This window comes from Ambystoma mexicanum, chromosome 3p, assembly GCF_040938575.1.
Source record: "Ambystoma mexicanum isolate Mex_15411 chromosome 3p, UKY_AmexF1_1, whole genome shotgun sequence".
Lineage (NCBI taxonomy): Eukaryota > Metazoa > Chordata > Amphibia > Caudata > Ambystomatidae > Ambystoma > Ambystoma mexicanum.
This window is the reverse complement of record NC_090925.1, coordinates 649,476,993-649,503,985: the sequence shown is the minus strand read 5'-3', so window position 1 is coordinate 649,503,985 and position 26,993 is coordinate 649,476,993. Positions and strand designations below refer to the sequence as shown.

The 26,993-nt window shown below is 46.6% G+C and overlaps 1 protein-coding gene across 5 annotated transcripts in view; it reads left to right on the top strand.

Annotated features, from left to right (window-relative positions):
* Positions 1 to 26,993, top strand: part of FBXO38 (F-box protein 38) — a 1,054,306-nt gene that overhangs the window by 479,601 nt on the left and 547,712 nt on the right. For all 5 annotated transcript variants that reach the window (XM_069651425.1, XM_069651428.1, XM_069651424.1 and 2 more), the window contains exon 12: positions 11,245 to 11,458. In XM_069651425.1, the coding sequence (XP_069507526.1) occupies positions 11,245 to 11,458 (214 nt within the window). The remainder of the gene's footprint in view (positions 1 to 11,244; positions 11,459 to 26,993) is intronic.

The following is a 26,993-nucleotide window of genomic DNA, read 5'->3' as shown; positions in this document are numbered from 1 at the left end:
TAGTGACCAACAGTGTCGGAATAGATTCTTAAGTAGCGAAAATCATATTTCCTTAGGGAAGACTGGGCAAATAGGTGAGTACTTTTACTTAGCTTCAAAGAAGACACCCTAGCAGGATTCCAGTAGTGCAACTGGGTGAACTGGAGGAGAGGCCCCCCAATCACAGAAAACGCCCCACAGCTACACATAAATCTTGAGACTTAAGGTAAGCACATACCCAAGCCAACACAGTACCTCGGCATTGAAAGATTTTGCAGCAGGCCAAATTCCCAGTCAGTGGATTCCTTGTCGTGGTGACTGAATTGCAGCAGGGAACGACGGAGAAGGCTCTAGGCACGTTTCCTTCGCAACTGAATGCAGTTCTGCAGATTTGGCACCTTTTACAGGAGCACCTAAGAAGACAGAAAATCACGTTTGAATTCTCATTTTTACAAAGGTCCACCACTCTGTTGAGGGGACTTTTTGGACTTGATTCCGGTCTCTGGAGATACACCAGGATGCCCAGGAAGTTTCAGCGAGATTCAGAAAAATGTGCAGCGCACATTGGCTCGTGGTCCCAGGGTATTGGGGTATTGCACCCTCGCAAGGTTGCAGCAATCCGTGGGATGGTGCAAAATGCAGGTCTTCTTGAGTCTGGTGGGTCTCATCAGGCTCTCGGTCAGGGACATCATTTTCAGAGTCCCGAGTTCGTTTGGAAGGAAGGCCTATAGCAGACTCAGGTCACACAGCAAGCTCTCCCGTTGCTGGAAATCGTCTCAGCCGCTTTTCCTTCATCATCCTCTCCGGTTTCAGTTCCACTGGTCGACTGCACTTCAGCTTCCAGGTTCCCAGTATTTATCGACAATTACAACACAACTTCTTCATTCTCTCCCTGCATTTTACATGAAGGGGCGGTGTGGTTGTCCAGTCAGGATAGCCAGCCTCCACTGGGATTTGGCCCCATTCAGTCAAGGAGGAAGACAAAGGGCTGTGGAGCTTTGGTCTCCTCCCTCGCTTCCTGCCCTCACAGACAGATTGGAGCCTGGGCTGGGAGTGCACGGGACTACCACTGAAGATAAAAATCTCACAAAAGGATTTACACACCCTGGATGTCAGTGGAAGGAACAAGAAAGGACAAACACTAAAATGACAAAAAAAGACTGGGGCATTTGTGTAAAATGCGCACCCTTAGGTGCCTTTACTGCAGCTGTGAACACAGCCCGCGGTAAAGGTGCACCAAATGAATACAAGGTATCGCTGCCACCAGCCAGTAAGCTTGTCCCTGCAACAGAATTGTTACAGATTTAGTGTGAACGGGGATACATTGTTTCTCCGCAGCACTCCACAAAAGGTGTGGTGTGCTAGCTTCACAGAATAAAATGTAAAAAGGATCCAAAGATCCTTTCTACCCTTGGGAACTGTAGTTCTCTCAAGTTTAGCCAGAAAAAGTTAAAAGGGCAGCCTCTAGGGCAACCCAGCAACAAAAGGCACTTATTGCTAATAAGTTAAAGAGTATAACTTTAAAAAGAATTATGGAGAGTCTTAAGAATGACACCCATAAAAAGAGTAAAATATTCTGTGGGCGTGGAAAAAGGTTCCCACTCACTGAGGTATTAAGGAAAAATATCCCACTAGTAAAGCAAACGTTCTGGGGTTGACTTGGGTCAGAAAGATGTACCATTTCTATGAAAATCTTACCTAACACACACAGTATCACAGACAGGATTCTGTCGATGCCATTCAGAACTTTATACAACCTGGTTACAGTCCCAGTCCTGGAATACAGGCAATCAGTGACCCCAATGCAGTCTCTTCTTTTTTTTTTTTTTTAAAAAAACTTTATATATTACTGGCATAACATCACAACATGAAAGCAAAAGGAATGCTGATACGAGGTCTGCAGCGGGAAGGTAAGTGGTCCAGTGGCTAAGGCAGGACGCACACGACGGTTGGATTTGAGGACCGGAGTGGTGTGCTGAGGGGGCCACAGGCTCCCCCTGGGGAGAAGTACAGAACGGATCAAGTTAAGTGGACTAGAATGGGAATGTACAGCTGCTCATCACTGCACAGAAAGTGAACAACTAGGGCCAGGGGAATGAGCCAAAGTCTGTGACACTGCAGACAGACAGAGGCAGTGGAAGACACTGTGCCACAGGAAGCAAGAGCCCTGCCAGCAGAATAAAGACCCATACATGAAACTGCCCTGGGTGGCCAGACAAGATGGGACTCATACCGCCCATAGTGAATGACATCTGATAAGCGCTGGGGTCCATGATACCAAATTATCAAATAACGCCAGGAGGCTGACAGAGGAAGCGGGCAGCACACTACCAGATCTTGCCTGGATGCACAATACCCCAGGACAAGATACACAAGTGCACGCCACCGCACGCTGTCATCTCATGCTTCCACACAACAGGCTGTGTAACGACCCTCTATAGAACCACGTTGGACTCGCAGGCACTGGAATGTGCAGATGAGTAGGGTGACCTAACCAGAGCCGGGACAACAAGACGAAGAGAGAGCGGCGGCCAAAGACGTGGGAGGACGGAATCCATTTGCGCAACAGGCAACTCATCCTGAATGGACAGAACCCGGGGATTCCCAGCCCCCTGGAGATTAGATCCAGAATCATTACAGCTCCAGGAAAGACGCACCTAGCCGTGGCATAACACCAGAATGGCCGAACCCCAGTCGTACACACGATTACCCCTACGGTCTATGACAACAATACAAGGGGCCGGCAAACCTCTGCTGTGCACTCGGGGGACGGTGTGCTCCAGGTGTTTAGAGCTCATGTGAATCCAGGCACCAAAATGACATCCAAACTTCCCAAATCCAGGGGGAAGCAGTCCACATTAGAGGACTTCACCAAAACCCCACAACAGACAGAGAGGGCGAGACCTAAAGACAAAAACCCACAGGTGGACACGACCCCAACGCGCGATGACTGGCAGATCCATGAAGCAATTGTGGACCTAAAGGCTACATGGGAGAGCAAGCTGGAAGCAGCCACAGCTGAACTTAAAGCAGCGCTGGAGCTCAAAGTGGGCGCAGTACAGGAGGAAGTCAATCTACTCAGACAGGATGTACGGAAAATAGCAGAACGCACAGATGAGCTGGAACATGAAGTGACCACAAACACGACAGCCTGAACATCTCATGCCTCGGAGATCCACATTCTGAAGCAACTAGTCAGCAACCTAGAGAACAGAGCAGAGGAAGCTGAAGGGCATGCCTAGAGGAACAATGTACACATAGTAGGCCTTCCGGAAGGGGAAGAAGGCCCTAACCTGACGGACTACTTTGAAAACATGCTGCTGCAGGAAATAGGAGGCGGGGCCCTTACGCAAGGATTTGCGGTGGAGAGAGCACATAGAGCGCTCACAAGGAGATCTCCCCCAGGAACCCCCCCCGCCGGCCAATCATTGCCAAGATATTGAAATACAGAGATAGAGAGAAGATATTGGAATATCTCCGGAAAGGGGGCACCATACAGAGGGCATCTGCAAACATCTCAGCATATCCTGACTACACACTTCAAGTGCAGAGACGGCGACTGAATTATGGGACAGTGAAGAGGAGATTGCGAGATGCGGGCTTACGATATATGATGATGTACCCAGCAAAGCTGAAAATGTTCCACAAAAACAAAGCTCTGTTCTTTGAGTCTCTGGAAGACGCAACAGAATGGTTGGATACCCAAAATTGTCCGGAGGGAGCGGACAGTCGGAAAGAGGACAGTACGGACAAGTGAGCCTGATCCTGAGACCGAGGTGCTGTATATACTGTGACTTTGGGATTTGAATATAAGATAGAGTAGGATTGTGTTGAAATTAAGGGGTGACGGATTAAGAATGTAACACGGAAGGTGCACAACATAATGTGTCAGATAACAGGAGATGCGAAGGATGCACTCTTGAACCTAATAGTTAGGTTGCCGGTAGGGTGGCAGCCCCCTGCTGTGTCCTAGTATCGACATTGCTGAAGAGGTACTAAATGCGGGTAGGCCTGAGATCCAGGGATGGAACTGGGCACCAGTTGGGGCTGGAGAGGGTGGGGGAGGGGGGGGTTTGGGGTGTTTGTAGAGGAAGGGAGGGAAAGTTGGGAGTTTGGGAAGTAAGTTGAGGTTGGAAAAGGAGGGGGAGGGGCGAGGTCAAGTTTGGGAAAGAGCCTACAGACATGAGCGATGGCTTACAAGAGAAACCTGCAGATCCACACAAGGAGGGGCGGGAAGGCATTGGATAATGGGGGACCTCAAAGTACTAACTTGGAATGTTAGGGGGCTCAATAGTTAACTGAAAAGGAATATGGTTATGATGTACCTGTGCAGACAGAAAATAGACATAGTCCTGATACAAGAGACACACCTTACGAAAGAGAAACTAGAGGTTATCCAGAAGAAATGGAAGGGGACGGTGGTTGGCGCGACATATTCAGCTTATGCTAGAGGGGTGATCATCTGGGTGGCGCTGCATGTTCCATTCCAGTTATTACAATCCACAGCGGAAGCAGACAGGAGGATGGTCGCAGTAAGAGGGTTGGTGGAAAATAAAGAAATGTATTATAAATACGTACGCCCCTAAATCAGGTCACAGTGGCATATTTTAGGCCCCTGTATACCAAACTGATCATGTACTCGGGGGAGGCGGTGATTTGGGAGGGGGGGGGATTATAACTGTACGCTAAACCCGAGAGTAGACAGATCGGACAACAAAATAGACGGACCTGCCCCAGCTGCTAGGGTACTGCAGTCACTGTTAAAGGACTTCGGGTTTGAGGACGCTTGGAGGATGTGCCACCTTCAGGACAGACAGTACTCGCATTACTCAGCCCCACAAAACCTGCATACTAGGCTAGATTACATGTTTGTCACGCAAGAGCTGATGGCAGAAATAGTACAGATGGAATACAGGGCAAGGGTCTTGTCTGACCACTCGCCACTGGCCCTCACATGGCAATACAGACCCCCAAGAGCAAGGATACCGACATGGTGCCTAAGAGCTGAGGTGTTAAAAGATGTACTGTTCAGGGAGGACTTGAGAGAAGAAATATTCAGTTACCTTGAGACCAACACCGGTAGTGTTGAGTTGGCGGGTACGCTTTGGGAAGCCTGTAAGGTGGTAGTGAGGTGGATAGCCATAGCTATGACTAAAGGACTGCAAGGAGGGATACTAACAGCACTGCAGGAAGCGGAAAGTGAGCTGGAGAAAATGATGGGAAGCAAAGGCAATACTAAAGAGGACACCGAAACCATAAGCAGGCTGCGAAAAGAATGTGCGGGACACTGGGAGACACTGTGCAACTGAAATTATAAGAGATATGTAGAAAGACAACATGCGGGAGGAGATAAACCAGGAAGGGTGTGTTACAATCGTTCGTCCTGCTCTCCCCGATACTAGTGCAAATCCAGCTCCCTCGCACCGTCTCAGGCATTCCACGCACTTGGCACTCGGACACAAATAACCCACAAAGCCAGAAGTGGGGTTGTAAAAGTGCTGTAATGTTAACACACACACCAGGCTCTGGAGGGCTGCATCGACTCTGCCCCCTCCCAGGCCTGGCTCATACTTATGTACAATGCAAAGCTACATATTAATCTCCTCCCATTAGCCGTACGTATTCATAACAATAGTTCATTTCGCCGAAGAAAAGGCAATCAAGTACATTTCGTAACTTCAGATTGTCTTTGCAAGTCAGGCTCTTATCAACCTTGGGACTTGAGCCAGCAGCATCCGAACTGTGTACATTCTCGAAGGGAGGGCTGTTCATGCCCGTCTCTGCGAGGCCTGCGGCATTCCACAGCTAGCTGGGCTGGTTGTGCTCTGGTGGTTCTCTGCGACATCTGCTTTCATGGCTGTTAGATGTTTAGGCCAGTGTTCCTGCTTCAGATGTGATGTATCTCGAACCAAAAGAAAGTGCAGAATCCGAAATGTACCACGTAACAGGGTGTTAGCATGGTTATACAAAAAATAGACCCCAAGACCAACAATCGGGGCAGCAGAGAAGGAGGATGGGCAGGTAGTGGATACCCAAGAGGGTGTGAATAGAGAATTCCTAAAGTACTATCACCAACTGTATCGGGATGAAGGGGGAAGCGACCACAGGGACATAAGGGAAACACTGGAAGACCTAGGTATGCCACGAATTAGTGCGGAGGAGCAAGCGGACCTAGACGCCCCGATAACCCTGGAAGAAGTAGAGGAGGTGGTGGTGCAGCTACCCACTTGCAAGACCCCAGGAGCCGACGGTCTCTCTAGTGAATTTTATAAACTGTACAGAAAGGAGGTGCTCCCCCTGTTTTTGGCCATGTTAAATGAGGCATACGAAATAGGAAGATTGCCGGAGTCCTTGAGAGAGGCGATTATTATACCACTCCCTAAACCCAATAAGCTGGGCAAAGATTGTGGATCATTTAGACCGTTGTCAATGCTTAATCAAGATAGTAAAATGCTCACGGCGGTACTGGCAAACAGGATGAAACAGATTATTGACAAACTAATACACCCTGACCAGACTGGGTACGTCCCACATAGAAATATAACTAACAACCTCAGGCGACTACACTGAGTTATAGAACATACAAAAGGGGAAACTTCGGAAATTGCAATTATATCACTAGACGCAATAAAAGCATTTGACCCAGTTAAATGGCCATGGCTGATAGTAGCCCTGTCCAGTTATGGGATAGGACCTGGGTACCTTAAATGGGTCAAATTGCTGTACAGTGCACCGTTGGCTAGGGTTAAAACGGGAGCAATAATATTGGAAATGTGGCAATTTAGCAGGGGTACTAGACAAGGATGCCCTTGGTCCCCCATGCTGTATATTTTAGCATTAGGGCCCCTGGCAATATATCTAAGGCAACATTATGACAAGATAGGGATGAACATAAATGGAGAACCACACTTTTTTCCTTGTACGCTGGCGATATGCTGTTGTATTTACAATACCCAGAAGAAAACCTTCAATATGTTCTGGAAGTAATGGAACGATTTGCGGCGCTGTCTGGCATAGCGGTACCCCAGAAAATCATGCATATTCCCTATGGGTAGATAGTTTTCCACGAGAGAAATTGCCAGTTTTACAAATACCGTTGCAGTTTAAAACATTTAGGTACCTTGGGATAGACATCTACCATACGGTAGAGGCAGAGCACCAGTATATCACCACGAAGGCAGTCAAGGGCATCGAAAATGGCATGAAGTTTTGGGTAAAGCTCCCTCTGGCGATGATGGGGAGAGGGGCAATGTTGAAAATGGTGGTTCTAGCCAGACTATTGCATTATTTTGGGAATATACCATATCTGAAATCAAGACGATTCTTTGACAAGGGTGCACAGCATGTGTAGGGGGTTCCTCTGGCATGGGGTGAGGATCAGGGTCGCCCTTTGGAAATTGCAAAATGCATATGACAAGGCGGGCATGAACTTGCCAAACTTCGAAATGTATTATTTAGCGAGCCAGCTACAATACGTGCTAAAATGGCTATCAGAAGACCCAATCTCAGAATCAAGGTTGTTCAGACAGGACTGTGCCCCATACTTCTTGAAGGAAATCATATGGCTGTCCAAACCATACATGAAAAAGCGCCCAAAGGTGTTGACATTGGGGTGGAAAATATGGCGCGAGGCCTGTCTGATAATGGAAAACCGACCCAGTGTTCCCGCAGGTGCCACTGGTTGTACTGGCAGGGAAAGCGGTGCAGTTAATGAAGATAATCAGGAAACACTGGGAAGCGGTGGGCATAGCGACAACAGGAGATATTTGGCAAGAGGGGAAGATAAAGGAATTTGGGACGCTGGTGGAGGAAACCGGGTTACATACAGGACAATATATTACATATCACAGGGTGGTCCAGCAAATTAAAGAAACATGGTCAGAAATAGTATTGGAAGAACAACCGGACACCACCATAGAAATAATATATGCTATAGCAGAGGGACGGTACGAGATATCCAGGATATATGAGCTGGTAATGTCTAAAGTGGGAAAGGAAGTGGTTCAACTACGACAGGACTGGGAAGAGGAGGTGGGTGCCCCGATGAGTGATGGAATGTGGGAGCGAGCCCAAGGGTACCACAAAGTGTCAAACAATGTGAGGTTACAGCAAATACAGTAGTACATAACCCACAGGGCTTATGACACCCCAAAGGATAGCTAAATTCAGCAATGCAGAAAGACCAATATGCCCCAAATATGGCGAAGAAAACGCTGGGATGACGCATATGTTCTGGGCGTGCCCGGAAATTGAGAAATTTTGGGGAGAAATAGCTCACAGATTGGAGGAAAAGGGGATTAAGATAACTGTTGGGATAGCGTGGGCATGTCTGCTTGGGGTTTTCGCAAGACCACGTAAACTTAAACATGTAAGCAAACTAAAGGATTTGATGTATATACTGGCGAAGCGTAGGATCGCTATGGGATGGAAGGTGTGTCACAGACCTAGGATTGAAATATGGTGGAAAGACCTCCAGAAATGGGCATAAGCCGAAACTGTAGTATGGCTGGATGCTAGTAACATGGGGGTCTGGGGGTGAATGAAGAAGCAGAAACCCTGACAAGCTGGAGACACCTAATAGCTACACTATTTGGGTCTACGCAAGATTGGTCAAGCGACCAGCTCCCAGTGGAGAACACGAGTAAGGAAACCCCTTTGCAAACTGCAGAAGTAGATCGCAAAGAGATGTAGGCTTGGGGGGGGCGTGTGGGGGTGAAGGGAAAAGCAGTCAACAATCATTGTGTTGTATAAAATTTGACATATTGTAATATGTACTGCAAGTTTGGTTGTTGTTTGTTGGTTGTTTTAAACATTTTTTTAAAAAACATCACAACGTGGATGATGCATTTACATTGAGAGCAATACGGTTTGTAAGTATGACGTAGACATGGGCTGAGGTACAGTTTGTTGGGCACAGGGTGAGGGGGGGGCGGGAGGGAAAGGGAGAGAGAGAGAGGAGTCTGCCATAGGGGGTTATTCGGGTAACAATTCGATATCCACTGTTTCCGCTGATTCTTCCGCAGTCTGTAGATATGCTCTGAGGGGGGGGCCAGATATCTTTGGGTCTGGAAGTGGTTTGGATCCCTCTTATATAGGTTTCTTCAGTCTTGCGTGCCGATTAGGTCCCAGAGCCAGCCGTCGTGTGTAGGAGGGGTCTTGGACTTCCATTTTGTAAGAATGTTCTGTTTGGCCATGTCTCCTCCTACTGCAAATAGTCTGCGGGTCTTGACGGATGTTTTCCCGATGTCTCCTAGTAAGTATTTCAGCGGTCTGACAGGGATGTTCCTATTCAGTATGGCGTTCATAGTATTTGCTACTTCCTTCCAGAATTGGTGAATTGGTGGGCACTCCCAGTACATATGGATCACATTTGCAGTAGATGTACCACATTTGGGGCATGAGTTTGGCTTTGAAGGGTCGAACTTGGATATTTGGCTGGGCGTTAAGTGTAGGTGGTTCACAATTTTAAATTGGATAAGTATGAAATCTGCACATAGGGAAATAGTTTTTGTGTATCTGCAATAGTTTGTCCAGCGTTGCTCTTCGATCTCAATGTTTAGATCTCTTTCCCATTTGGTTTTTATTTCATCTTTGTATGGGGTGTTGTTTTGTACTGTCCTGTAGATCATAGAGACATTGCCCACGAAGCCATCCTCTGTTAAAATATCAGAGTGGAATTTGTGAGTTGGCAGTGCCAGCGGGAAGGATGACCATTTCTTCTTGCAGGTTGCCTTTAGCCGTTGATAATGAAGTGTCGTGGATAGCCCTGCCCCAGCTCTGAATCTCAGCGACTGTGAGGAAACGGCCTTCCGGGAAGAGATCCCCAATCCTGGCCTGTTTTCCGGGATCCCATCTTGTTTGTATCGTGCAATCCATGGTGGGCTCCAGGTCCGGATATTGCCATAGGGGAGGTGGGGCCAATACGGCAAATCGCATCTCACCTTCTTGAGGATTTGTAACCATGCCCGTGCTGTCGACGCCATTGGATCAGCCAGTGTCCCCTCTTTTGTTGCTTTGGCGAATATCATGCTCTCGAGGTTCAGGGGGATGCTGCGAATTCTTCTGCGTGTATATGCACAAATTGTTCTGCAGTATTAGTCCAGTATTTAGCGAAGTGCGCTTGTGCAGAATAGTAGTATAGGAGGAAGTCTAGGGCGGCCAGGCCCCCCGCATCATAGCTCTCGCACAGTTTGGGCCAGCTGAATCTGGGCGCCTGCCCTCCCCAGACAAAACGGGAGGCAAGCCTCTGAAGTGTGTTGAATTTTCTGCCCGGCCAGATCGGGATAACGTTAAATAAGTATAGCAGCTTCGGCACTACCAGCATTTTTAGTAGGGATATACGCCCATATAGGGACAATGGTAACCAGAGCAATGCATTGAGCTTGCATTCAAGCAGTGTTAATTATGGAGCGTAGTTGTTGGCATACAGAGTCTTTTTATCTGGTGCTAGTATAATACCCATGTATTGTGCCGTGGTGGCAGTTTGGATTGTGGACCCAGTCGGGTGATGCAGTCTCTTCTTGTCATACACACAAGGGATAGTCATGCAAACCACCCTCCTCCCCCGCCCCTAGGATCTTTTAGGCAAGCAGATTACCTTAATTTTGTGAATGGCGAAGTGGCACAAAAGGGTCCCAAGCATGGTAAATCTTTAAAACAATGTGGATGCCATATTACGCAAAGAACACTGATGCTACAAGCCTAACCACAAGACTGATTGAGAGGGGATGTATCCTCTTTGGGACACTCTAAGGTACCTTTGGGGTAGCCCTACTTTGAGTCAAGAGGACTTTTAATGTATAGTACAAATATAGGACCTCTGTGAGACGGACTTTGCATTAAAACTGCTGAGAGGAAAAAGGGAATCAAAAGCCAATACATCTGGCAAGAAGTGGCTAAGAACACCACACATTTAATCCTGCCCTAGTATGGAGCATAGCTCATTAACCTCACGAATACAAGAGAAGAAGCATGCTGTTGAGGATGGGTTGGTCGTGTAAGGAATGAGCGAACAGTGAGCTCCTGTTGGAGAATGGTCTGGTAACGTGTGTCCACATTGATAGGTAATGGGATAATAGTGGCCTCCTCTGTCAGGGAAAAAGATTCAAATATGAGGTTCCTCCGATGAGGTCATTCTGTTTACCACTATCTTTTTAGATAGGTTCTTCAAAGCACTGTTTAGTTTGCCCAAGGTATGATTCCGCAAAGCTCACATTCCTAGTGTTTTCAAGGGATATGTGCTCATTTGTTTGTATTTTTTTTCAGGGCTGTGCACGTGTAGGGCTAAGTGCTGGCACTGGCATTGGGGTCTCTTCTGCTCTGGTGAGCAATCAGAACTCCAACAATGAAAATGAAAACAACAACCATCAGATCAACAACAATAATAATCCAAACCTGAACCAGAATCGCCAGCCTCAGAATGGGGAAAATGAACTAGGGGCAGAAGAGCAGGCAGAGGAGCAGCACGTGGCCGCTGATGGTAAGCATGTGGTTCTTAGAATTGTTTGGTGACTCAGCTGTTGATTAATGTAAAACTCTAAACTCTCATAGCCAAAGCCCTTCTATTCCTTTTCAGTGAATGTTCTAGCAAGGCTGTATGAGACTGACTGACTGAGTGAGGGATGGAAGCTTCCATGTGTGTACATTTCTCAGCGCGCCCCCCCCCCCACCTTCTGCCCCCAAGGTAGATGCAATCAAAGAGGTATAGAGTAAGACTACACATCACATAGTCGGAGGTCAAACTAGTTCTGGAAACGCAGCCTAGTTGGGCTGTGCAAGCCCACATTAAAACTATAAAAGCTACTGTGCAGGACTTGGGTCATTCACTTCTCCACCAGGCCATGACAGCATCTTGTCTGCCATGTTACCTTAGAAGACAGGTCTGGTTCATCCCACTAACGTACAGACCTTTGTTTGAGAACAAGATTGTTCACAAATGTTCTATCTTTCAGAGGGATACTCTGGACATCCGCATCAGTGACTTTTACCAAAAGAAATACTAGTCCACCCACTTTAGGGCATCTGACCAGCTTCCATATAGTAGACCCGACCACCAAACAGGAAATCGTAGTTTTGCCCATTCCTACCATAAATGCATGTTTCAGAAATCTCTGACACACAGATCCCTGCTACCCTGATGCCCTGAGAAAAAGTTTGATTTTTCTTGAGTGATACATGGTCCAAGATGTAATACCACTAGTGCATCATTTAGTATTTTAGCTTTGACACTTGAATTCTTTAGCTCATTTGGGTCAAAGTACAAAATCTGTTCTCTAAAACTGTCTCCTACTGGTTTCCCTAGCCCTTTCATGTCCCTTACTTTAGGTGTCCAGATCAGACCTCTTGGGTTTGCTAATTTCCTTGTATAACGTTAATGTGTCCTGCCTTTCATCCATGATGTAGCTGGTATACTGTAAATCTGTATTAACTCCTGCTCCCCCAGTCCTACATTTTGGATACATTGCGAAGTGTTGAAGCTGCCTTTCAAAATAGATTTCTTTTTGCAGCTTCTCCACTTACTTCAATGGGACCCCATCATATCATATCAGCTGACTGATTTGAACCCTGGCATGACTTTTTGAGTGAGGCTTTTTCAGTCTCAGTAACTTCTCAACTGATAGTTTGAGGCACTGATGAGCCCATAAACCTTCCAGGGCAGGGAGACTCTCTCTCTCCCATGAAAACCTATTTTGTAGGAGCCCTTCCTTCCATAAGGAATACTGCTGGGAAACATTGTTTCCCTTTTGATTTTTCAGTCAAATGTATGATGCTACTTTTGCACACCCTGAACAGGCTGGTTGCAGTGTTACCTATTGTTGTTTTTATAGGTGCACTTCTGGGCAAAATTAACTATTTTTAAGTCTTAAAAGATCTGCTCCTAGTGGCTGAACCCTGTTTCATTGAAGACCACTTGTTAGACTTCTTGCAGGGCACGGTAGCAAAAGGCCCTATTTTGCTTTTAGCTTTTGCAGGCTTCTTGCTTGAAGCCTGAGATTTGCAAGTGAATTGGTTGGATCTGGATAGAGTGGCTACAGACATTGCCAATACTCAAACCAGCCAGAGTGATGTTGCTGATGCTCGGGGGAACTGGCATTCCAGGATTGAACAGCCACTGTCAATTTTGCATTGTGAATTTTTTAGTTCCTTCCATTGTTGTGCTGGGGTCAGGCCCAGTGTCAAGATTGATTTTCTAGTATCCACCATAAGGGGAAGATTTTAGGAGGCCATGTTTGGTAAGAATTGATGTTGTCACACTGTGTGAGTCTACACAACACTTATCTGCTTGGTATTGGGCAACCCACCTTTTGGTGTCTGTCTGTACTACACAGGTTGGTAGGGAGACTGAGCAGCCAGGCTTATCTCAAGAGGGGTAAATGTGAGCTGTAGAGCTGTACAAATGAAATCTGTAAATACAAGTAACACTTACACTCAAGGTTTCTGTTATAAATATTTATTTATGTATTTAACATTAACACGTTCTTTACAAAGGTAATTCATGTAACACTGTAAATGCACTTTAAAATGACTTTTCAGAATCAAAAAAAAAAGTTAGTGGATACTCTTTGGATATGCCTTTTACACAATTCATACACCCTGATGTGAATCATCCACAAGGACAGTAATGGCAGTTATACTTTGCAGATTCTGAGGTTGCAGAAAGGAAAGATTTATGGAAGAAAAAGGTTAAACGGGTTCTCAGTAAATGTGAGCACAACTAAATCGTCCAATGAAATCTAGACGGAGTTTACCAGCAGTTAGTCTACAACAAGTTAGCACCTATGAGGGACAAACGATATCAGTCAATGGACTAGAAGAGTCTTCAGGGAGCTAGGACAGCCAAAGTCAATAAAAGGGTAAATGCATGCTCCGTCTCAATAAATCAGTAGATACGCATTTGGGATGGCACACAGACACTTCCTTCACCCTGAGGTGACTTAAATAACTAGGACACTGGGGACATTGATATATCACTGGCACATTTAGAGCAATACTGAGTTTGCTGTCAAGACTCTTGCACTACGGTTTGAAGTTCGGCGGCAGCAATGGGCAAACTTCAGATCAGCAACACTTTGCCGTTTCAGCGTCTCACAAATAGCACCAATGTGCTTGGATACCTTATGGACTTTCCACACATATGAGGTCCAGCACTCTGTTGAGGTGGCTCAGGCTTATTTAGTCCTGCTTTATGGTAGTTCGGAGGATCTTCCTGGAGCTCGTGTCCGACTTAAAGATTAGACACTCTATTCTGGTGTTCCTCCCCCTGGCAATCGGTTCCTGCAGCAGCAGAGGAAGTACAGCCAGCTCGGAGATGATGTCAAGATGAGTTCGTCTTGGGGTCGATTGGTCCCACCAACCCAATGAGAGAAGTCGTCCTTTGCAGGGCTTCTCTAGTCGAGGCGAATTTGGAGCTTCAACATTGCAGCAGGGCATCACCGGTCAAACCAACGGTACAGGAGTTGCAGCAGGCATCTCTTTCAAGTTTTTCTTTGGATTCCTTTGTCCAGTGGTCGACCCTGCCTACCAAGCAAAAACCCTTGCCTTTTTATGCAGGTTTCTCCCATTCATTCGCAGCCTAGCTGTCACTCACACAGCAGGGTGGCTGTCCTGCATGGATAGCCAGCCAGACAATCACCTTTTGGGTGCATTCCTGTAACCACGGGGATTAAATACCTGGAGTTTCGGGCACCTCCCTCACTTCCTGCCTTGCCAGACACGCTGGAGCCAGAGGCAGGCTCCAGCAGTGAAACCTGCCAAAGACAAAATGAACAAAGGAACTAAATCTGGTTTGGCGCACACAATAAATTTCAAAAAGGACCTTTCCAACAAGAAATGGTGGAAAAAGACCACCAGGGCCATTTTGACAAAATAGGCACCCATGGGTGCTTTACTGCATCTGCAATTGCAGCCCGCGGTAGAAACACACATTGGTAGGAAAACGAAGAAAAAAAACTGCGACCAGCCATTAATCATTGAAAGGGTAACATAAAAATGTTACATGAGAAACTAGACAAAGGGGATACTAAGTAACCCCTCCAGAACCCTGTTTGTAAGAAAGTCACAAATGTAAGTGAAGTCAATTTCACTTCACTGCTCTTGGAAACAGTAGTTTACCCAACAGTGTTCGGGAGAATTCTCAGAATGTGCTAATTCCCTTCACTTAGAGACCCCCAGCAACTTTGCTGGATTTTGAGCACTTATTTTTTTACCTGGAGAGAGTGTGACCCTTTTTTCCCCACTCTCTCATGTATTTTGAAATGTGTTTTACCCATGTGTTTTCTTTGGTTATGGAGTCTAACCAACTCCATAGGCATCCGCTTGTTGATTTGTGTTACACACCAACCTCATTGCAGTGAAACAGGGAAGCCTTTCAGGCTTTCCCAAGGTTTAAATACCTTCTATGGGATTAACTACTTTTTCCCAGAGTAAGTAAAGTGAAATTGACTAGTAAAGTCTTTTAAATTCCTAGACCCAGCACACCCTATCTTGCAATAGTGCTGGAGGGGTTACTTAGTATCCCCTGTGTCTAGATACTCATGTAGCAGTCAAATGCTACCCTTTCCTCTCGAAATGGCTGGTGGCAGTGGTTTTACAACGAACTACCATGATTTTACCCGACCGCCAACTGTTAGTAGCTCCGTTAGCATTAAATCACGGGAGCCATGTTTTTCAAGATGGTGTCCGAGCCCCCTTTGTTTAAACAGTCCTGGTCTTCTTTTTTTGCCATTTCTTTTTGGAAAGGTCCTTCTGGAGTTTTTCGCTGCGTGCTAAACCAGGTTTGGTCTCTTTGTTCATTCACCTTGGGCGGGCTTCAGGACTGAACCCACCTCTGGCGCCCGAGTGTCTGGGGTGGCCAGGAAGTGAGGGAGGTGCCGAAACTCCCTGTGCTTGGGTCTCCTAGGAGACCCAAATGCACTCTGTGGTGATTGGCTGGCTGATTGTCCGACAAGGACAGCCACCCTGCTGGATGAGTGGCAGCTAGGCTGGAATGAATGGGAGAGAACTGAATAAAAGGCGAGTCTCTTGGCTTGGAAGGAGAGTCGACCACTGGAACGAAGGAACCGAAGAGGAGCTTGAAGAGGACGGCTGCTGCAACTCCTGGACCGTTGGTTTGCCCAGTGAAGCCCTGCTGCAGGTCCGAATCGCCAAGTTCACATTGACAGAGAAGCCCCTTCAAGGACGACTTCTCCCTTTGAGTTGGTGGGACCAATCAACTCGACAGTAAGCCACCTGGCACCTTACCTCGGAGCTGGTTGAATTGCCTCAGAGTGCTGCAGGAAACCGTACAACCCGGGAGAAGGACACCCGTTTGTGTGCTTTACTCAAAACCACTGAAATTGAAGTTGCCATTTTCTAGCTGCTGATCTTCCCAGTGCCGTGCAGGAGTCCCCAGAGGTCCTCCCTCTTGTCCCCACGACTGAGGCCCAGGAACAGTGAGATATGTAGGAACTGCCAGGAACAGGAGTCATGAGCTGCCTCTTTTACTTCATTGTAAGGTACTGTGAAACAAGACTGAGAGAATGTATCTATCGCAGTGAAAATGCTTGAAACTTTTGGAACTTGCAGGCTCTAATTAGCTTGTGACCCAACATATGATTCTTCTTTTTACAAACTACTTCTGAGAACTTTTGCAGAGACTTTATCATTTATTTACCAGAACCGCTTTATCCTATCCAAGACTTTAGCCCATTGACTTTGACCTAGCCTATTGAACTGACTTTACTGTTCTGGTGAACTCAAAGTATGTGCACTGTCTAAGAATAATTGCAGTCTTTTTATGTTCTGAGAACCTTTACCTTTTACTCCTCTTTTAAAAGTTTTCTGAATGCCAAACAGTAATTATAGTGTACAGTACTGAAGTATATTTTGGTCTGATTATTTAATTGCCTCCTTCTAGTGAATGTTTTATAACTGACTGTTAAATAAATTAATAAGTGTTTAACCAAGAAACCTTGAGTGTAAGAGTTTATTTGAATACCTGTGATTGTAGACCTCTGTGTAAAATCATTACTGCTCACATTCCCCTCTTGAGGTAAGCCTGGCTGCTCAGCGCCGCTACCAAAACCGTGTAGTACAGACTTATACCAAAGGTGGTTTGCTTACACTTATAGTCCTAGTTGTGTAGTGGTTCCAAAGGGTACTGCATACAAACCTTGCCTAACAATGGAGAAGGTATTTAAACCTTTGGGAAACCTACAAGACTTCCCTGTGCCACTGCACTGAAGGTGCTGTGTGTCACAATTTACAAAGATGATTCCTATGGAGTTTGTCAGACTCCAAAGTCACAAGAAACATTGTTCAAATTAATGAAAAGTACATGAGGGTGGGAAAAAGGTCTCTCTCTCTCCAGGATTAAAAGTTCTAAAGTCCAGCAAATCGAGCTGGGGGTCTCTAGAGTAGAAGGGAATTGGCACATTTCTAAGAATTCTCCCTAACACTTGTCTCTTGAAAATGTTTACCTCCCAGACTCCTCTAGGTCTGCGAGTCCCAAAAGGCCTCACCTGCCTAAAGAAGCAGTTAGTATGTATGATGTGAAACTTGATATTTTGGATTGGTTGGGTGCCTTTGATTACAATCATGAGATTCAGGGTCTCGCAGGGAATCGGCTGATTCTTGGCTTTTGTCTAGACTCCCCCAGGTTGCAGCTCATGCTGTAATGGAGGTGGGTGAACTTGAAAGACAGGAGTATGAGAATGTGAAGCTGGCTTTGATAGTCTGATTTGGGAAAATTCCTTCCCAGTACCCTAAGAAGTTTAGGACCATCAGAAAGACTGTACCCCTTGGGCTACCTGGGTGCGTGAATGTTTGAAATACTTAGATGGTTGGGTAAAGGGTTACAGAGTGAACTCCTTTGAAGTAATGAGACATCTGTTTTTGTTAGAATCTATTTTTGATGCCTGCTCTCCTGAGCTGAGACAGCACTTGGCTGACTCAAAAGAGATTGATCCCAAGAAGTTAGCAAAAGCTGCTGACTTATGGGTTGCCAACAGGGCCACTCATAAAAAGGATGAGGGGAAGCAGCACAAGATGGAAAAGAGAATTCAAATTTCAATGACACAAAAGAGGGCCACAAACAGAAAAAGGGTTAACCCCATGGGAATCCAGGTCAGTTTAGTGAAACCTCTGGTGCTAAACCGGAGAGAGGTCAGCAGAAGTCCCCATTCCACAAAACATTTGGTAAATGTTATGCTTGTGGGTCAACTGACCATGTGAAAGGGGATGCAAGGGTAAACCTTCAGGGGTCCACACTGCCTCCTTAGCCTTCATCCCTGAGGATGGAGTTCGTATGGCAAGTGGTAACATTCAAGTATTGGCTGAAGACCCCATTGGAGTCCCAGCCAGTGTTTCTTCAGTGTCCCTAGGTCTCTGGAACAGCAGAATTTAGATGTGTAGAACTCTATTACAGACAACTCAAAAGAATACTACAAGGACAGCGTACTTGTAAATGAACAGGAGAGCCCTGCCATTAGAGATACTCGCCCAGCATTACAGTGGTAGATGAAACTTTTGTGAAGCCAGAGGATATTGCTAAAGCACCTTAGGCTCCCACTAAAGTTGCTGGAGGCCCAATCCAGATGATTCCTAGATTACCAGCTCTCATCCAGTGCAACAATATGACTGTAAGAATACCTGGCAGTGTACAAAGTGAGGTGCCTGCGAGAGTCCTGTTGGAGAATGACTTAGACTCTTGAAGTTGTATCAAGCACCCCAGGCATCCCAGTTAAAGGCAGCAGGAGCAGATTAGATTGGCCAGAGAGGCAACTTTAGATGACTCTCAAGGGGAAGTTACAGAGCAACCCATAACTTCCAAACCACTGGAAGGACACACTTCTACTTCTAGGACAAAGGAGGAGACAAAGGAGAAACCCAAGGTCTCAGGAAATAAGAAAGGTGTTGCACCTACCCAAAGGACAAGGACATCCCAGAGAGGACAGTCCAGGATCACACCTGTGACCCCTCCACCAGCTGAGGCTGAGTTTGAGGAACAACCAGAGAATGGTGAATCAGCTACTGGTGAAACAGAGCTGGATGAAGCCCTTCCTTATGTTGGAGATCTGGACCTTAATGACCATCCTGAGCTGCAGACTTTGCTTGCAGAAGGTGTACCCTCTAGGTCAGACTTCAGCAGAGGTCAAAGAGTGTGTCCTACTCTTGAAGGGCTTCGCCAATAGGCAGCTTCCCAGCTGGAGGGGCAAGAGCCAGGGAAGCACAGGCTGTACTGGGAGGATGGCCTCCTTTACAGTGAGCCTATTGAGTCTACCCCAGGGGACTACAGAAGACTTGTAGTCCCTCAGGTGGTGAGACCCCAGTTTCTACAGTTAGCCAATGAGATTCTGTTAGCTGGTCACTTACGTTTAAAGAAGACCAGGGAAAGGATTTCTCTATATTTCTACTGGCCTAAGATGGGGTCTGATGTAGAAGCTGTCACACTTGTCAGACTTCTGGCTAGAGTGGAGCCAAGAACGTGGCACCCTTGGTGTCCCTCGCTGTCGTCGGAGTTCCTTTTGAAAGGGTAGGGATTGACATTGTTGGTCCCCTACACCCTCCAACATCTTCAGGCAACCGATGTTTATTGGTTGTGGCAGACCATGCTACCAGGTATCCTGAAGCCATACCTTTGAGGATTGTTACTGCTCAGGCAGTGGCTAAGGCCCTTCTTGGTATTTTTTACCAGGGTTGGTTTTCCTAAGGAGGTTATTTCAGACAGGGGGACCATTTTTATGTCCCACTACATGCAAGCCATATGGAAAAACTATGGAGTGACGTACACGTTTCTCAACAGCCTACCATTCCCAAACCAATGGGTTCATAGAGAAGTTTAATAGAACTATGAAGATAATGATTGCTACCTTAGAGGAACCCCTTAGAAGAAAGTGGAACCTTGTACAGCCATGCCTTCTCTTTGCTTATAGAGAAGTCTCTCGGGAAGGGGTTGGTTTCAGCCCCTTTGAGCTCCTCTATATTCATCAGATTAGAGGTCCATTGGCCCTAATCAAGGAGGGGTTGGATAGTGCTCCTCCCCTTAAGCCAGTGAGAGTCACCCGACTATGTGTAAGGTCTCCGAAGGAGAATGACACAAATGATGACCAGAGCTGCTGTTACGCTCACCTGGTCTCTGCAGAGGCGTTGGGGCATGATTGCAGCCCTCCCTGAACTTGAATCCACCCCTTCAGGCCTCTCCCTCAGTAGAAAAGCTGTGAGCGGTGGTACCGGCATACCGTCATTTTCAAGAAGGATTTCCTGGTGACTAGGAGACCGATGGCTGCTTCACCGCCATTAGAATGTTCCACACTTGTGCTTCTACTTCCTGTTGTTTTTTGCTAGTCTTTCTTTCTACTTTCCCCGGTTTCCATATTTAGCTCCTCCCTTTTGTTTGGTTCGGCGTGTTGCAACTTTTTTGCTTTACGCTCCGTACCCGCTTTGAGCTTCGCTCTCTGCTGGCTTCTTCTCGCTGCTTTACCGATCTCAGTGCGGTTCCTTTTTTTTTGCTTTTTCCACCCTTGGGGCCTTTCTTGCTCCCTCTACCCCTTTCTACATTCCGCTTGTTTTCCTACCTACGCTTTGTTCCCAGCCTTCCCTTCCCCTTCGCCTCCTCGGCTGGATGCTTTCTTTAAACTCCTTCCTTGCTTGGTTCCTTTCGTCTTGCTCTTCTTTGGCTCCAGCCTTCTTTTTCCCGCTCCGTGTTTTTTCTCTGCTGCCTTGAAAGTTCCGGCATTCCAGCGATCTTCGATCCACTCCTACCTCACCTTGCATCACGTGACTTTCTGTGTGTTCATCTATTCGCTTCTCACCCTCGGAAGCTGAACTCTCCTGGAATCTTTGTATGTCCAGAATCCAACATTACTCGCAGTCTACACCTTCCCGAAATTGAAAGCACAGCTCCCCGACAAACTGACTCAGAGGTTTTTTTTTAGCTTCTGCTTTTTTCCTCTCTCGGCTTCTTCGGGAAGGGGTCCCTTGCATTCCTGTTCCTTCAGGGAGGTAGGGTGGCTTCTTACCGCAGAAGGCCTTTTCTCTTCTCAAAAAAGAAAACTACAAGGAGAAACGGGTGAAGAAACGAGTCATCAGAAGATGCAGGTGAGGAGGAAGGGGACCAGGGTAAAAATAGTTCCGGTTCTGAGGAATCCTGTGATATATTTGACAATCCTGACAGGTACGTGGTGATACTGCTCCTGTGTGGAGACATGAGTGTGCCAATATGTGATTGGTGAGAAGGGTTCGAGAGGTACAACAAAGTACGGTTTCTGTGAGCATACGCCAGCCCATAAAGCTCACCCGTGAATTATGGAAGGTAAGCTCTCTGTCCCGCTACTTCAGGCAGGGGCGCGTTGAATGGGATCTAGTTCCATCACTGATCCCTGATAAGGATTAGTCCAGTCCAGCTGAGACTATGCTTTTCCTTATGATTGGTAAGTGTCTCTTGAGCTCTTGTGATTCTGTTCATTCTGTTTAATGTCTTTATATGTTGCTCCTTATTCCCGCTATAATGTCTCTCTTCTGTTTTCTTCCCTTTGATGCAAATGCGGCCTCAATGCAGCTGTGAGACTCGGGACGCGGCCGGATGGAAGATTGATGCTACTGCAATGTTCGACAGCAGGTAAGTGATGGTTTAACGAAAAGCGCAAAGTATGCCGAAGCGCGAACTTAAAGAGACTGTTTTTTCAATGTCTAACCTTGTCTTCTCTTGTTCCTTGCAGGTGCTGCTGTCGTTGATGGAGCGTGTCGTGCTGCGGTGCCAAGATGAATATTTCGGCATTCCGGAAAGTGAAAAGATGAATGCTTGGTTCGCCGAAGAGATGTACACGTAAGAACAGCTTCCCCCAATTGGTAAGTATGCTGGCTGGAAGCCGGATGTCCAGGAAGCAGGGTCTTCAAAGGTAAGCAGGTCTGACCTCAGGCGACAGTGAGCGTTACACTGCTGGTAAGTGCAGAATAACATGAAGCGTCTGTCTTGAGGATCAGGGCAGCTTGTATAGCTGCAAATCCATTAGCACCCACACCCAAGAATACACTTGGGGCTGCTTAATGGATGGAATGTTTAAGGTTAATGCATCTAAAGTGCTTAATGGATGGAATGTTCAAGGTTAATGCATCTGAAGCGCTATGTCCATAATAAAAGCTTTTTGGTGTTAAATGGGTGTTCTTGTTTACTTTTGTTCACGAGCCTGGCGCCTAAGGCACCAGGACAGTGTCCACTCAGGTCTCCTGTGCATGCGACCCCTGCATGCTTGTGCCCCTGACTTCATGACCATGACAGCTTTTGATAACTTGAAAGCAGGTCAGGCTCTGGTTAAACATTGGCATGACCAGAAGGCCAACATGGTGGAGTTTACTCCAGACCAGTGTAACGCTCACCTGGTATCCACAGGGACGTCACTCAGAGTTTAACTCCATATTGTCTCTGTGTGCTTGAACGCCTTCTTCCCCGGGGTCCAACCCTTCCCTTTGATCCAAAGCTCACCTTGTTTTCTTGGAAAGTGTGCTCTCCTCCATCCATAGCTGAGATCATGTCAAGGAAATATCTGCTCTGGAGAGTCATCAGTCGGATGGCTCTTAACTCTTCCTTTATCGCATTGAATCCTTTTATGGTCGTGTTGATGGTCTGCAGTAACTCCCATCTGGTTATCTGCAACCATTTAGTATTTACTCCAACTTGGATTCTTGGCATGAAAATCGTTGTGAACAATGATGAGGTGAGGCTGAACAGTCTGTGTTCATATGGGATTGCATGAAAGGCTTCTTCTGATTTAGCAGAGACATAATTCTCTTTCTTCATTCGGGTTATCAGTTCCACAGATGATCTCTCTTTCCTCATTTTTGAGGAATTCCCAAATTTGCTTTTGGGAAACTATCAATATTTAGGTCACTTTTCGGGATCACCAATGCTGGAACGTGAACATACACTATTGTGCATATACCTCCCCAGTTCTTCGGCAGTCTGATGTATGCTTTGGATCCGCATGCCTAATAATGGTCCATAATTACTGCAGTCCCGTGCACCATTCTTGGAGCATCAAAAATTCGTCCACAGTTCTGATTCTCTCCCATTTTTCTTGTGCCATTATTCCTGAAGCACAATTTTGAACTCTCCAGCGGTACTATCTGCAAGGGTCCTCCTCTGTCTTTGACCCATGTCAATAGTTTCGCAAGCTTTGGCCACAAAGGCTTGCATATCCTTTGTGAATTTTCAATCGCCTCCTTTCAGGCTCCAATGACCATCCAGGCTCTACAGATTACTACTTCTTTCTCCCATCCGTCTGGTGAAAGTACTGTTCCACAAAACTGCACTTGGCCTCTTTTTTTCGAAGTTCGAGCCTCTTCTGGATTTTTCCCTTGGACATTTAGTTTTGGGTTCACTTCCCATCTTATTTCTTCTCCTTTAACTCCAGGCTTCTCGTACCTGATCACATGGTTCCTAGTATGAGCTCTGTTTCTTGTCTTAATGTCTTGAACATAATCATCTTCATCGGGATAGGCTGTTTCAGTTGCCTATTTCAGGGAAGCGTCTCTTCCCATGAACTGGCCTCTAGTTTTTCACATGGTTACATGTGAAAGACTGTGTGCTGTCGGAACATCAATTTCTACAGCTACGAAGATCTTAGACTTCCCCATGCTGTATTGTAGGAGTGCACAAACAAAGCATTCCCCTTCTGAATTTCGTCTTCCAACTTCCTTCATGTGCTGGTTGTAACGCTCACCTGATTCCCACGGAGGCGCAGGTCTCGCTTCGGGACTCTGAAGATGGACAGGAAGAGCCCTCTACTCTGGCTTCTCCGGCTCGCAGGAATATTCCCCTGTGCGTGAAAAGGGAGTATTACCTACTGACTGAGTTATGCTCAAGCCTCCCACTCTCTTCCAACCCTCCACGATACCCTTCCACGATTCCCCGTGAAGTCTCACCTTAGGGTCTGAAAGGACGAGCTCTCCATCCTGCTTCTGACGCAGGGGCGCGTTGAACCCAGTTACTTCACTGGATTGAGGTTGGATGGGAGTTCAGGTAAGCTTGATTATACTGGTAAGGCGCTGTAAAAGTTCTGTTGCAAGTTCAAAAGTTCAAGCTTTAAATAATAATGTTCATTGTCTTTTTTCAGGTGATGAATGAAGATTCCTTTGGAAACTCCTTGCAATAAAGCGCTGATGTTGATATCTTTTCCCCATAGGGGCCGGGGTTCGGAATGCCGGAGATATGGCGCCGACCCGAAGTGAAACGTGCAGTTCCAATAAAGATCTGGTAAGTCATAGATGAGCGCTCAGGTAATGTTTTTGCATTCGCTCATCTAATGTCTTTGTCTTTTTTCCCCATAGGGGCCGGGGTCCTGCTTGGAAGCAGCAAGACCCGAAATGAAATGGGAATGACCCAACAGGTAAGTCTTAGAAGGAAACTGCTTTTCCTATTCCCTTCCTTCTCTCACCTCTTATTCTTGTCTTTTTCTCTAGGCTCTGGGAAGTGGCTTTGTATCCGGATGATCGCTGCTGAAGATGGAGGAACCCAGGAAAGGTGAGTGAAATGCAGCGCTGCAGCGATCGTAACGAAATGCTTTTAAAAATTATGTCTTCCCTTTCAGGATCGTCGGTGATGTCTCCGTGGTGCAGATTAGCTGCAAGGTCTCTTGTCTCCCTTTGCAGGTGACCCAGGATGCTGACAGGCGTGGCTGAAGTCCAGATGCAGGAGCTGACACGGTGAGCGTCCAGCTGCGAGGAGCAGAACAACGCGAAGCGTGAGTTGCTGATCGGGTGTGGTTTAAATAGCTTTGGAAGAAGTCCCAAGTATGTATCCTTCCTCCGATCAGGTATGTATCCTTCCCCGACCACACCCGGGTGGAAAGTAGTCCCACAGGTAAAGTAGTTCCATTCAGGCCTCAAGAGGGCCTGGATGTGGCAGCATGGTCTGCATCAGGTAAGTGCACATTAAAACATTTGAACATATGTCTAGCTTTATGAGCCTGGCGCCTAAGGCGCCAGTACAGAGGTCCAACATAAGCCTGGCACCTAAGGCGCCAGGATTGCGTCCAAAGGGCCCCAGCTTGGGCCCGCTGGCACTCCCCTGGGGGAAATGATGCCTGCCTCTGGGGTCGCTGGGTCGGACCTGGCTCCTTGGAGGTAGGCATCATGACAGTATCCCCCCCTCAAGGCCCCTCCCAAGGTTCTTCCCTCCGGGGGTTTGGGCTTGTTCGGAAATCTCCGGTGAAACCTTTGTACTAATCGAGGTGCGTGGACATGGTCACTAGGCTCCCACGATCTCTCTTGAGATCCATATCCCTTCCAGTAAACAAGATAGAAGAGTTTCGACTTAACCACCTTGGAGTCTAAAATGTCTTTAACTTCGAATTCTAATTCCCCTTCAATTTGAACTGGATCTGGAGGCTTGGACAATCGGGTTCCTGGTTGTACTGGCTTCAAAAGTGATGCATGAAAAACTGGATGAATACGCATGTTGGACGGTAGATCCAGTTTAAAGGCCACTGGGTTGATTATAGCTTTGATGGGATAAGGTCCTATGAATCTGGGATTGAAGGTTCGCGGGCCCTTGAGGGGTAAATGTTTAGTTGCTAGCCATACCTGGTCTCCTACTTGGTAAAGAGGAGTTTTACTTCGGTGCAAATCAGCGTTTTCTTTATACTTTTTCTTGGCTTGCTGTAAATGAGTTGCAGCTTCTTTGAAGGCTCGGGTTATTGTGGAATGCAGATGATTTACTGCGGCCATTTCCAGGGTCAGAGGTGGATCTAGGTCAGAGGTCCGAGGATGGTGACCATACAAAGTATAAAAGGGGGTTTGTCCGGTTCCTGAATGCACTGAATTGTTGTATGCATATTCTGCGATCCAAAGGATGTCTTTCCAATTTAACTCGGATTGGTGTAACAGGCACCGAAGATATTGCTCGAGAGTCTGATTGGTTCTCTCGGTTTGTCCGTCGGTCTGGGGGTGGTGGCTGGTGGATAACCGCACATCTATTTGTGCTAGTTGGCAACACTTTTTCCAAAAATGTGAGATAAATTGACTTCCACGATCCGAGACTAATATGGAAGGGAAACCATGTATGCAAACTATATTCTCCAGGAATTCCTTGGCCAAGGTGGAAGCTGAAGGCAAACCCTTTAAAGGGATAAAGTGGGCCATTTTGGAGAATAGGTCCACAATTACAAGGATTGTGTTGTAACCAGCACAAGGAGGCAGATCTGTTATAAAGTCCATTGACAGGGTGTGCCATGGCGCGGGAGGAATATCCAAGGGTTGAAGTAGGCCGGCTGGCCTTTTCTTTTGAGCTTTGTTTTGGGCACAAATTCCACAAGACAGTACAAAAGACTTTGTCTTTTCTCCAAGAAGGTCACCAGAAGTGGCGTTTGATTTTTTTTCCTCCGTTTTAGCGATACCAGGGTGTCCTTCCATTAAAGATTCATGATGATGGGCAATAACAAGTTCTTGCAATTCTTTACTTGGCAGAAACAACCGCTCCTGGAAGTAGGGTAAGTCATCCTTAACGGTCTAATGAGGACCCTTTTGACTCCATTCCAGTAAGGTTGAAGAGTCTAGAAGTTGTTTTACTTGCGTTTGAATATCCTCAATAGATTGCAATGAAGTTAAGACTAAGATTCTTTGCTCAGGTATGATGGGCACAGGTTCTAAGCTCGAATTAGGTTCTTCCATGCCAATCCGGGATAAGGCGTCTGCTTTTCCATACTTGCAGCCAGGGCGATAGGTAATTACAAAATCAAATTCCGCAAAGAATAGAGCCCATCGGAGTTGTTGTGAAGATTGAGCTTTGGCCGTCTTTAAATACTGTAAGTTTCTGTGGTCCCTAATTACGGTGATGGTGTGTCTTGCCCCGAGAAGGTAGTGACGCCAAGCCTTGAAAGCAGATTTGATGGCCAGTAACTCTTTATCGGTAATTGCGTAGTTGATTTCAGGAGGAGAAAATTTTCTGGACCAAAAGGCCACTGGGTGTAGTTGGTTAGTTTTTGGGTCTCTTTGCGACAGGACAGCTCCCATGGCCGAACTGGAAGCATCGGTTTCCACTA